Raw genomic sequence first — 12,260 nt, 5'->3', positions numbered from 1 at the left:
CACCAAAGGCACCAGTCTAATTATTTCCATATCAGAGCCTGCTAAGCTTCACTCCACATTGGGGCCAAACTTCAGGCATGAAGCCTCCAGGTATAAAACAATAATCCTCAAGACAGCCTCTCATCCCTATCCAATTTTATGCTGTTGCAGTACCTTTCTACTAACAGTCTACTTATTTTACTGGAACCATGCTGGCACTCAGAACTCTCCAAAATTCAAAGTTTTCTCAACATGGTCCTTTTCCATAACACATTGAAAAGATAGATGCCCTTACTCTTGAAAAATGTTCTAGCCATTCAATATGCCAAGTGGTTTGGAGGACCCCATGGGTTTGAAAATGAAGGCAATTTTCCACTTCCCTGCCAGGATCCCATCATGGCACAAAAATGCTGCTAGGTTGGTCAGCAGTAGAGAGAGACTAAAAGCCAAAGTTTTGCCAGCAGGAGGTACAATTCGAGACCGAGAGCAGATCTGGATAAGGATGGATGACAGGACTAGCTGAGGCAGAGCTTGCTTGGGAAAGAAAGCATTGGTCCCTCAGCTGGTCCCCTGTGGTATGTAGAGATACAGCGTTCCAGTCCCCTTACTTCACCATCTCAAAGTCATTCCAGAAGCGCATTAGGAAGCAGATATCACAGCATGAAGCGGGTCTTGTTACCTCACTTACCTCACAGTAGAGAACAAATCTTTCATGGTTAAAAAAAAAAAAAAAAGCATTGCTTCAGTTTAGCACCCTTCTCAAAGAAGTCCTTCCTCTGTAGAAACCTGTTCCACACCTCCCAAGGGGCTTTATACCTAAAAAGCCTCAGAATTCTTCTCTGGACTCCAAAAGCATTCTAGGTATCCCTACTGCCTTTTCAGTGTAGTCTTCTCCTATTAGAACATAAGCTCCTGAGGTCAGGGACTCTCTTTTTGTTTGTATTTGTATCCCCAAATGAAGTGCTTGTTTCCTTCCTTCCTGGTCTGGCCTAATCTAATTCAGGAACCCAGGGTGCAGATTCCAGTTCTGACAATTTCCACTGATGTGACCATGGTCAAGGCAAAATCTCTTTTGAGACTCAGTTATATCTCAAAAATGGATTTGTTAATAATTTTACTATTTATTCTCCACAACCGTTTTGAGGAGAATCACAGGGCATTCATTATTATCTACGGTGTGGATTGTGAACCCCAAGAGACATAGGAAAGATTTCTGGCTCTTGTTATCTCAAACCTATCCCAGGCTGGAATATGGGGGAATCCAGATCAGTTGGGGGGACAGAAAAGATGGAAGAAATGAGCAGGAAATGATACAATTCAAGTGGCAAAAATCAGTTGAGTACGTACATGCCAAATATGTACAAATGCATCTTGGACCCTTCTATCTCCTCCACTTGGGTTTCTAGGGGAAAAAAACATCTTCCTGAACACTAGGCTTTGGATACAATTAACTAAAGGCCCTCAAGGGTACAAAGCTCTTAAACAGATATATAAAACGGCTATTTTAAATGGTGAGCACCAGTGAAGGGGAGCTAACATCAAGAGAAGCACATTTCAGGGTACTAGTTAGGAGTCCTAATCTATTTGACACTTTGTTCTGAGTCATGAAATATGAAGATGTGAAGTTTATAAATAATGGCAAGTTAAGGATGCTGATGACTCCATTACTGCTAATAGTAGATTAAATTAAAAAATCCCACACATAGATAACTGGGGGCCCAATGAATTAAGATGGTTAATATAAAAAAAAGAGAAAAGAAATGGAAATTTTAAATGGCAGCAACGTCCCTGGGCTTTCTGACTTATTTTAGCTCCAATTTAAAGGGGGGTAAAAACAGGGGTATGAGGATGGCCTTCTTCACTCCAGCAGATTCAATTGCATTTACATATAATGGCAAAAAAAAAAGTGTCATTACTTAATCTACCACTAATTGACTGATCCTCAAGGAACTTCATTTATTTCCCTCTGAGGTTGTGGCATTTGGAGCTTCAGCAAGAAAATTAAAACTTAAAAAAAAAAATACTCCCCATATATCATCCCAGTGACCAGGAAAGGAGGCATAATGCCTTAGTCATCTTCTTCAGTTGTCAATTCCCAGTGTAATTATGACAATCAAATGGATGGAGAAGGATCAGCAGAGATTGGAAGCAAAAATGACATCAAGGGAATTAACCTCCATGGAAAAGGCCATGGGCCATTTGCGTCCAAGTGTGAGCAAAACTTGAATTGTTAGAGAACAAGCGGATAGGGAGCTAGGCAAAAAGAATGGCGGTATCCATCCATCAAAAATAGTAGGTTGAAGAAGATCATCTATAAAAAGCAGGAGGGCAGACTCTGGGACAAATGCGATGATAATTTCTAATCCAAGCACCGTAAATAAAGGGAGTCTGGCATCATCAAATCCAACTTTGTAAAAAGTCACGAAGGGAGTGAATTAGACTTTTAGGCCCTGTCTGCCAAGTTAGCACCTCAGTGTCTGCCTCCTACACACCCTTCTTCCAGGTGCCCAGTGTTCCTGTGCTGTTGCCACCATTCCAGTTCCAAATGAGAGAGGTTTGATGGATGGAGAAACCACTAAAACAATGTTTCAAGTGTATAAACTTTGCTAAGGGTATGCTTAAGCAATAGGTTGAGTCAAAGAATCATTTGTTGTTGTCCAGTCGTTTCAATCATCTCCAACTCTTCCTGACCCCATCTGGGGTTTTCTTGGCAAAGATACCGAAGAGGTTTGCCATTTCCTTTTCCCAGCTAATTTTACAGATGAGAAAATGGAGGCAAACAGGGTTAAGTGACTTGCCCACGGTCACATGGTTAATGTCTGAGGTCAGGTTGGAACTCAGGTTTTCCTGACTCCAAGCCTGTTGCTCTATCCACTATACGACCTAGCTGCTCCATATTGCTAAGGGTAGGATTTCAGCTGCTAGGACAGAGGGATCTTCAAAGGATCATAGATCTAATGCCAGAAGAAACCTGAGGCCATCTAATTAAATACCCTCCTTTTATAGACAAGGAAACTGAGGTCCAGGAAGTTGAATCAACTTGTCCAGTCATGTAGGAAGTAGGCATCCGAAGTGGGATTTGAACCTAAGTCCCCCCAGACTCTCTTCACTGTACCAGTCCTTTGGGCCACACCACTTGTGGGTCACATATCATGGCATCACTAGCTTCTTTCTCTTAAGTCCTCCCTTCAAGGATGCTGCCATTCACAAGCACACAGCCTACACATGGCCAACAAAAAGAAGCATGAGAAATGTTTGTTGTGCCCCTGCTGGGGCATTCTCCCCCTCTCCCCCCATATCTTGTTCACATCCTGCTCAGTCTAAGTTTTCTCTTCTTCCTCATTTGATTAAAAGAATAAAATAGTGTACTTATTAAAACCATTCTTGTAATTTGAGCTTATTACAATAGAAATAAAATTTTTTTAAAACCTGTAAGTTCCACCATGAAGTCATGCTTCTTACATTCCTCCCTTTTCCCATTCTCCACTTGAGCACTTTAAAACCCAAGAGCTAGGACTATATTTTCTCCACCCTCAGGTTTTCCTAAAACAACCTCCTTGGCTCTCAGGGCCACAAGTGTGACAAAGCAATGTCTTTATATTCACTAGACTTGAACTAAGGTGTGCTGGGGTGATGTGGGGCAGAGAGGGAGGCAGATAATGGAGAAAGGAGAGGAGGCAAAGGCAATGTCCTTGAGAGGCAGGGGAAGGGGAGGAAGACAGGTGGGCACTCCACAGCTCTGAAGGCTGCTTCAGTCAGTCAATAAACATTTACTGACCACCTATTATGTGCCAGGCATGGTGCCAAGCTGGGTAGGGGAAGAATAATCAACTCTATTCATACCAGTGAAGACCAAATAAACTGACATTGTCTTAGAGACAGAGTCTTTCTGACTCTAAGCTTTATGGGTACAAACCCCATTGGAAATATCTGTGGCTGACCTTAGCTTGGTGACTGGAAGCCTGGAAGCAGAAGAAACTGGACAAACCCAGGCAAAATTGTACCCCACCCCCAAAATGCTTTCTACTCTTCTTTCCCTGAACCGAAGCTCCTCCACCTTTCCATGAGCTATGGAGAGAGAGGAAACGGGACACACCTGCCCTGACACAAAGAGAAAGTCAAGAGTCTTGGCTTTTTGGTTCTTGGCAGAATGTCTGGAGAAATACCTGTCAAAGTGGTCCTCCAAAACCAACATCTGGGTTTTGAATCAGACGAGCAAAGAAAGCATGGTTGAGAAGCCTGACAAGAGAAACTAGGCCCGTTGTGATTAGGTACTAAACAGTTATTTCTGCATAGAGACTGAGGTCTAAACCAAATTCCACCATTGTCATCAAAGACTGTCATTATGTCCTGTCCATGGTATACACTGAGTAGTCTGTAGATATTATATGTCTTTCACATATACAAAAGACCATCAGGTCACTCAGGAGCCCTGCCTGGTAATTTGCTAACATCATCCTTCTGGACAGCTCTCAATTATCCACAACAATGTGGCTAACAGTAGTGCACTCTCTACTTGGTTTCCTACACCCTTTATCCTTCATCTTTTTATGTGTCATAGACCCCTACAGCAATCTGGGAAAACCTATTCTCAAAATAATGTTTTTAAATAACTGAAGGAAATGCTCAGTTTCAGCTGGTGGTTACTGAAAATAAAGATGCTTCCTGAAATATATCCACAGACCCCTTGGGTTCATGGACTTCATATTAAGAACCCCTGCTTTACCTGGACATCTGCCAAGGTCAGCAAATTTAGAGCAAGAAAGGCCGTAGAGATGACCTAGTCCAGTGCTCTCATTTTACAGCTGAGTAAACTGGGGGGCTGTGTGAGGTGACGTGCCCAGAATCACACACAGAGGAAGGAGGTTAGAAGCCCAGGTCTTCTGCCTCCAAATTCAGGGCTCTTTCCCAAGCCACTAAGCTGCCTTGGGAGAGAAGCCAGTCTCCTCTTTTAAAATGTTTCACAGATAAAACACATACTTTAACTAAGAGGTGACTGACTATACAGTGTCTTCCCTACAACTTCCTCAATATTTGGCTTGGCACATTTTCTCTACTCTACCTTGTGGGGGGTCTCAAGAGGTAGGAAGGGGGAAGAGGGGGAAGAGTTTAAGTTGCAAATTGTCCCCATATTACTCCAAATGATTAACAAACTAGTAAAAGATACAGCGTTCATGACAGTTTTCTTTGTAGATTTTTTTTTAAGGCAGTAATTCTTAGCTGAAAAACAGAGGAAATCAAATACATAGATGTTAAGCTAGTTGTATTAAAAGGAATGGTTTTGAGGATGACAAGCTGAAAGTGAAGTTAACTATGAATGGTTAGTTTGACAAGCTCCATGCTGAATGCAATGTAGGTCATCGCAGTAACAAAACACTCGGCAGCGTTTGTGGTCAAGTTAAGTGGTTTCTTTAAAAAAAGGGGGGAGGGGGATGGGGGTGGGAAAAGAAGCACACAACTGTTTTTTTAAACATGAAAACTTCTCAACCACATTCATTGTCCAAAGGACTCAAGAGACTTCCTTTTCAAGGCTCTCTTTTCCTCCAAAGACCTATAGCATGCTTGGGATTTGTCAGAATCAGATGAAGCCAAAGTTCACCCTTTTCCATGACATGTGTTCTGTGAAATGAATTACCTTTCCAAGATAAGCTACTAAGTTTTAAGTAACACAATCACTTTGGTCATTTGGAACAATGCAGCTGAATTTTAAAGTTTCAAATGGAGATTAAATGTAAAACAATACAGTCAGCAACAAGGCAAAGGACCAATGGGTCAAACCTGCACTGGGCTTTGTCACAGCACTGTCTTTACAACACAGCCCATGCTATTGGCACAATGAAATTATCCTGTTAACCAGAAACCAAAGCAGGAGTTGCTGCTGGCTTCCAAAAGAAAGTGTGTTCTTTATAAGAGTCTCCTTTGATTTTTATCCTCAAGGAAATTTAACTGGGACTAGCTAGACCAAGGTTACTCATGAGAACATACCAACATTTAAAACATAAAACAATGGATCATAAGTGAAAGATACTTTTAGCATATCAATAGCATTCATTAGAAACAACGGGTGCATCCTACACACACACACACACACACACACACACACACACACACGTGCTTTGGCTGAATGACTAAATGATTTTACAGTCAGACTTCTGGGTATCCTACCAAGTGGTGTGTCACGAGCTCTATAGTAAGGCTCTCTGCTTAGCAACTAATCATCAAATTGATGAAGCATGAACACATCTGCCCTAGTCTCTTAAGGAACTCTTTAGTCCCCTCTTGCTTCACTTTCCAGGGCCTAATGTCTAGGCTTTAACAAATTTCAGTACTGTTTATATATACAGAAAGCTCCCTTCGATGGCATGCTCTTTCCCCTACGAGATTTCCACAATAGAAGGAATACTTCCCAAGAAATTATGCTTAACCAAGTGAGAACAAGCTAACATGGACTTGGAATAAAATATTTCCTAAGTATCCCTCCACTAAAGTCCTATTCTGATACTTTGGTGTGATATGGAGTTGGTATGGAGAAACCTCGGGGTTTGAAGGCCACACTGGCTGAGCCCAAGCTGTAGCCACAAGGATCACTCCAAAGCTGATCAATAGGAGAATTTGGAGAGGAAGGAGGGGCATGAATTGCCACTCATGAAAAACATCAATTAAGGTAGGGTGGGGTTACAGAAGAAATAGCCACATCATTGACATCATGAATTTTTAGTACAATGAGCACCCCATAGATTGGGAGGCACTTTGCCAGGAGTTGGAAATCCATGCACTGCTGTCAAACTCAGCAAGGAAAAGAATGACTAGTCAGGGGAAGTTGAAGATGATGATAAAACCAACACACTGGAGAGAGGGGATTAAACTCATGTGTGTACAAAACTACTGTAATACCAAATGGTGAAATTTTGGAAATGCAATGGAATCAAGGCCTGGCATTTGCAAAGCATCTATATGGCTTTAGATGAAGGCAAGAAGGAAATTATTTTTGGGCCACACCTCTACATATGGTTATTTATGTTCAGATGATGATCGAGGGCTCAGATAGTTGATGGCACAGTAGAGCACTAGATCTGAAGTCAGGAAGACCCTGAATTTAAATTCCACTTCAGACACCTACTGACTATGTGACCCTGGGCAAGTCACAATCTCAGCCTCGGTTTCCTCAACTGTAAAATGGGGACAATAACAGAACCTGCCTTGCAGGGTTATTGTGAGGATCACATCAAATGAGAGAATATTTGCAAAAGCTCTTAGCACAGCGTCTGGCACACAGTGGATACCATGTAAATGCTTATTCCCTTCCCTTCCCCTTTCCCCAGTAATGTAGCAAATACTTGTATTAAAGATTAACTCCTTTCTCAGCACAGATGCTTGCCTAAGTGGGGCCCAACACATATTGCTAGGGTCCTTTAAATTACCAAAGAGCACTTTGGAGTGTACCAAATTCTCCAAACTCAAACCAACCTAGCATCCTCGGATCTGGCTTGTCAAATGACAAATGCCGCTTGCTTTGGATACATACATCTTTCTGGAGCATGCCCATGCTACACCCTTCAGCCCCACCCTCTATAAACACCTCCTCTCTTCCCTAGAACCCCCCAAAACCAGTCAGTGCCCAGAGTATACTGCAACAGGAGAAAGTTTCTAAGCCCTTTCAATGCAGAACTGAATTTATTCTGTATTCACACATGCTCCCCAATTGCCTCTATTTTTCATTCAATTACACAGGAAAGGGCTGATGCCTCTAAATCACCCATCTGCTTTTGCTGGCAGCTCTCCATCTAGATTCTTAGTTTGGTTTGTGCGTCACAGTTGGCTGTTATACCCATCCTAATGAAGGTTCAGAAGACAACTCTTGACTACAGGTAGAGAAAATGGGGATTTAGAACTGGAAGAGACCATCTAGTCCAATTTTATAGATGAGGAAACTGACAGTGACTTGCCCAAGGCCATAACTACAGAGCATGGATTCCACATCCATTGTTCTCAACACTACACACAGATACTTTGTTTTTTACCAACCCAGAGCATTCCTGGAATCACTAACCCTACCTTTTCTTTTGCATTAGAGATACTAAAATCATAGCTTTTAAGCGAGAAAGGACCTTGGGCAATTAACTAAGCCCTATTCAATCCCCTTATTTTCACAGGTGAGAAAATTGAGGTTTAGAAAAGTTAAATGACTTGTCCAAGGTTGGCCCTGTCATTACTGGCTGAGTCAGTCATTTGAATCCAGGGTTCCTCTCCCATTTGTCCATCATGCTGTTTTCCCATTTCATAAATACTGAAATATGGTACCCTGCTTTATCAGAGGCATGAAATCAATGGGCTACTATTTCTCTATAAAATTAAGCCCTACAAGCAGCAAGGAACAGGACCTTATCCCTTTGCCTCCCAAATCAGAGATTCAGACCATGTTGCCTTTTGAAAGAATTTTGAAACACGCCCTCATGTTCTTATTACTGAGCATTGGAAGAAAAAAAAATAAATTTGGGAGATTCTCCCACCAGACTTTTTCCATGGGAATAGTCTGAGGGGGCCCCACTTAAGCAAATTGTTCAGTGGGTATTTTATCAGAATACCTCCAAAATAGACCCATTTGTCCATCTGATCTTACAATGGCCAACTCTCTCACTTACCTAAATTAATGGACCTATATTAACAAAAGGAAGAAGAGGCATGGACAATGCAAAATGATCATTTATGCTTGGCTCTGGAATAGAGTCAAAGATTCACAGTCAGTGACACACACACACACCCACACCCACACACCCCATGCCTATGTCTGCATCTAGACCCAATCTCCTGATAGTTTAGCACTAACAGAACCCAGTGGAGGGATAAAGGTAGAGGCAGCTCCAATTAATGATAACTATAATTGGCTAAGAGGGAAGAAATGCACCAACTCTATAAATAGCTGTGAAATCCCACTTCTGTTTAAAAGTCTTGGATCACAGCTTCCTTTTAGAGCAGGCTTTTAAAATTCTTTCAGATCTGATTATTAGGAGATCACAGGACTAGATCTGGAAGGGGCCCTTAGAGGTCAGCTTGTTTAACTTCTTCATTTTACAGATGAGCAAACTAAACTGGGGCCAGGAGAGGTAAAGTGACCTGTCCCAGATCACACAGGTTATAAGGAGCAAAGTTCAAACAAGGATCCAAGTCTCCGGCCTCCAAATATAGCCCTCTTCCAACTAAGGCCGTTTTGGTAACATTCTGCAATCTGGCCACCCTTTCTGGCTCCCAAAGTGCAGGTGTCAGGGGGACTGTGCCCATGTGGAGGCCATCCTATGGTTGAAGGGGCAGCAGGTTGACAAGTAGGTTCAGTAACACCTACAGCCCTAGATGGATGGCCTGGGGGTAAGGGGTGGGGACACACACACAATCTCAGATTTCAAGTTCATTCACAAAAGATCACTCAGTTTAGCACAATCCTTACTGCAGGGGTCATTTGGGAGGGTGAAGATGGGGAGAAGAGGACAGGGTGACTTCTATAGCGAACGTGGAGAGAAAATAGATGCAATACGTCTTTGGCACTTAAGAGGCTTCCCACTTTACTAGGGCATGAGGGTATCCTGTAGCTTATTACTGACACCAGGAAAAAGCATGAGAGTATCTTTCCATAGTTACAGAGTTCTCTACCTGCTCCACCTGTTTGGAGCTCACCAGACCTTAATGTTGAACATGCCCCAAACACAAGAATCCTCTTCTGTTTCCATAAGTTCCAGGTTATGGGCCCGGCATGTGTACTGGGGATGAATTAGTCAGAACCAGAGAACTAAAGCCTTAGCTGCTGTAGGGTGGGGTTTGAGAGTGTTTCAAAGGAAACAGCCCTTTGTAGTTACATCTAGCACCTTTTGTCCTGGAATAACAATACACTTCACACACACAAAGAGAGCCATACAGCACCCCCCTAGTTTTAGAAGTGGGGGAAACTTGGAGGTTTGGAGAGATTAAGAGTTACTTGAAAGGATGTCTGTTTCCTGAGTTAGGGAAGAGAGCTGCGTGTGGAATCCTATAAAGCCTGCCACCTAGCACTCTGATGTTCTGCTCAGCTGGGCATCTCCCCTAACGTCTCCCCAAGCCCCAGACATGCTCTGCCCAGGTCAGGTCAGAATACAACAGCACTGGGTGTCGTCTTTCTCTTTGCTTTGGTCTGGCTGATGGCCTCCCTCATTTGGGGAACTCTTTCCGGCAGCCTTTTTCTGCTCATCTGCCCAGCTAGAGGAATCTGGGGTGACGATGTTATTCTGTTCCTCCAGAGTTTTAGTTTTGGAATGTTCACTTCTGGGGGAAACAGAAGGGGTTTTCTCACTTGGGGGACATTTCTCAGCAACCTTTTTTTCCACACCTGCTAAGAATATGGGGGACTCCCAGCTGCTGCTGACCCGAGGTTTATCCTGCTCCTCCTCCTCAGAAATATTTTGAGGCACAGGTTTGGAAGGAGCAGGCCGGTTCATCTTCTGAGAACGGGCACTAGACTGGAAAGGCAAAGCGTTCTGTCCTCTGCGGCTGCATTCCTCTGCGAAGGCATCTGCATCTTCTACACCTGAAAGAGCACAGAAAAGCAAGAAGGATATAAGAAGGGCATCCTGGGAAATGGCGGCCACTGCAGCAAGAGTGTGCTAAGAGATAGTTCACCTTTTGTCCCCAAGCAGGAACAAGATACCCAACGTTTACTTTGAACAATCTGAAAAAAAGAGCTTGGCCTTGACCCCTTTCAAAGGTAATGATTCCTGAAATAGAAGAAGGGGCACCAATTTTAAGTCCTCACAAGCTACCGTATCTTTCATCATTCACGTTATATATACTTCCCATTTCAGCTCAACTTAGCATAGGTAGATAGGAAGAGGGAAAGAGGAAGCATAATGTACCATGAAAACCCAATCCTGGACATTACAGTCACTGATGTGTTCAACGTTCTTCCTAGTGCATTTTTTTGACAGGTCAATAGATAAATCATTCCCTAAAGTGATCTTGTTCTAGACTTTTAAAAAATGTTTCCCGGGCAGACTGCCCTAGACAAATTCAACAATCACCAGGCAGGGTGGAAAAGGCAAAGAATTGAGTCAATGATTCCTGGAAGCTTTTACTCGAGAATCAGTGCAGAATCCTCCTGAATACTGAAGGCATTTGGTCCATCTAATATGAAAGGAAGTATACTGCGATAGAGGCGGGATCCTAACAGAACTCAAAATGACAGGAACAGTCAAGTATCCCATCAAATTCCACCATCTACTTCCTGAATGACTCCAACTGGGAAGGAGTGTTCTTTCAGAGATTCCAGCCTCATTTGTACTGAATATCTGAGTCTCTCTGCCACCTAGGCCCTTGGAATTTGAAAATTTATCATTCAGGCACTAGACATTTTTGACTTATTTTGCCAAGTTGTGTCTTTTTTGTTGTTGTTGTGGTTTTTTTTTTTAAGTTTTTCAAAAATGGGGGTTGGCAATAGCTTTGAATGCTGGGTGGTTATTAAAAACAAAATGTAGGACTGGCTGAGAATAGCTGCAGAATGATTTCAATTTAAATTCTTGGGAACTGCTTAGACTGGACTTTTGATTGAGGAGTCAAATGACACAGGCATAAATGAGAAGAGCTGGAAGCAATGGGAGAAATTCATTAATGTCATTTAAAAATCCAATGATTCACCTGATGTGCTTAGCATCAAGAAGAACTGGTGCAATTCTCCTCGCCCCTTCTTCACCTGTGATGCTCTATTTCCCAACTGAGCACTTTCTCTAGCTGTCCTCCATTGCTTGGAATGCTCTCCTTCCTCATCCCCTGGCTTCCTTCAAGTCTCAGATAAAAATTCCACTTTTTGCAAGAATCCTTTCCCAGTCCTCCTTAATCTTAGTGCCTTCCCTCTGAGACTGCCTCTCAATTTATCCTGTCTATACCTTCCTTGTAAATAGTTGTTCACATGTTGTCTCCTCCCTCCCTCCCCCCCTCTTGAGATGTGACCTCCTTGAAAGGACTTTCAAACAAGAACAAAAAAATTTATTTTTGCCATTCTTTGTATCCTTAACTCATAGCACAGTGCCTGGTATATAGAGGGTTCTTAATAAATGTTAACTGATTGGCTGTACTCTAAAGTCCAAATACTTTGGAGCACAAAGTCAAACCAAGTTATGTTATTGTCATCCTGAAGCTTTGCACCTTCAATCTAACACATCTCACTCATCACTTAATCACAAAAGAAATACTGATGGACCATGGAGACTGTGATTTTATGGGGGTTACAAAATGTGTGCTTATTAAGAAGTATTCCTGATTAT

General features: G+C 42.5%; 1 protein-coding gene across 2 annotated transcripts in view; it reads right to left on the bottom strand.

Moving 5' to 3' along the window:
* DNAJB6 (DnaJ heat shock protein family (Hsp40) member B6) overlaps positions 1-12,260 on the bottom strand; it is a 127,131-nt gene that overhangs the window by 3,305 nt on the left and 111,566 nt on the right. For both annotated transcript variants that reach the window (XM_069084567.1, XM_069084562.1), the window contains exon 9: positions 10,334-10,531. In XM_069084567.1, coding sequence (XP_068940668.1) covers positions 10,334-10,531 — 198 coding nt within the window. The remainder of the gene's footprint in view (positions 1-10,333; positions 10,532-12,260) is intronic.

This window comes from Petaurus breviceps, unplaced genomic scaffold (assembly GCF_028583685.1).
Source record: "Petaurus breviceps papuanus isolate PSGF00001 unplaced genomic scaffold, PetGlider_PUasm1.0 115, whole genome shotgun sequence".
NCBI classification, from domain to species: Eukaryota; Metazoa; Chordata; class Mammalia; order Diprotodontia; family Petauridae; genus Petaurus; species Petaurus breviceps.
The sequence above is the reverse complement of the archived record's forward strand: the minus strand, read 5'-3'. Positions and strand labels throughout refer to the sequence as shown.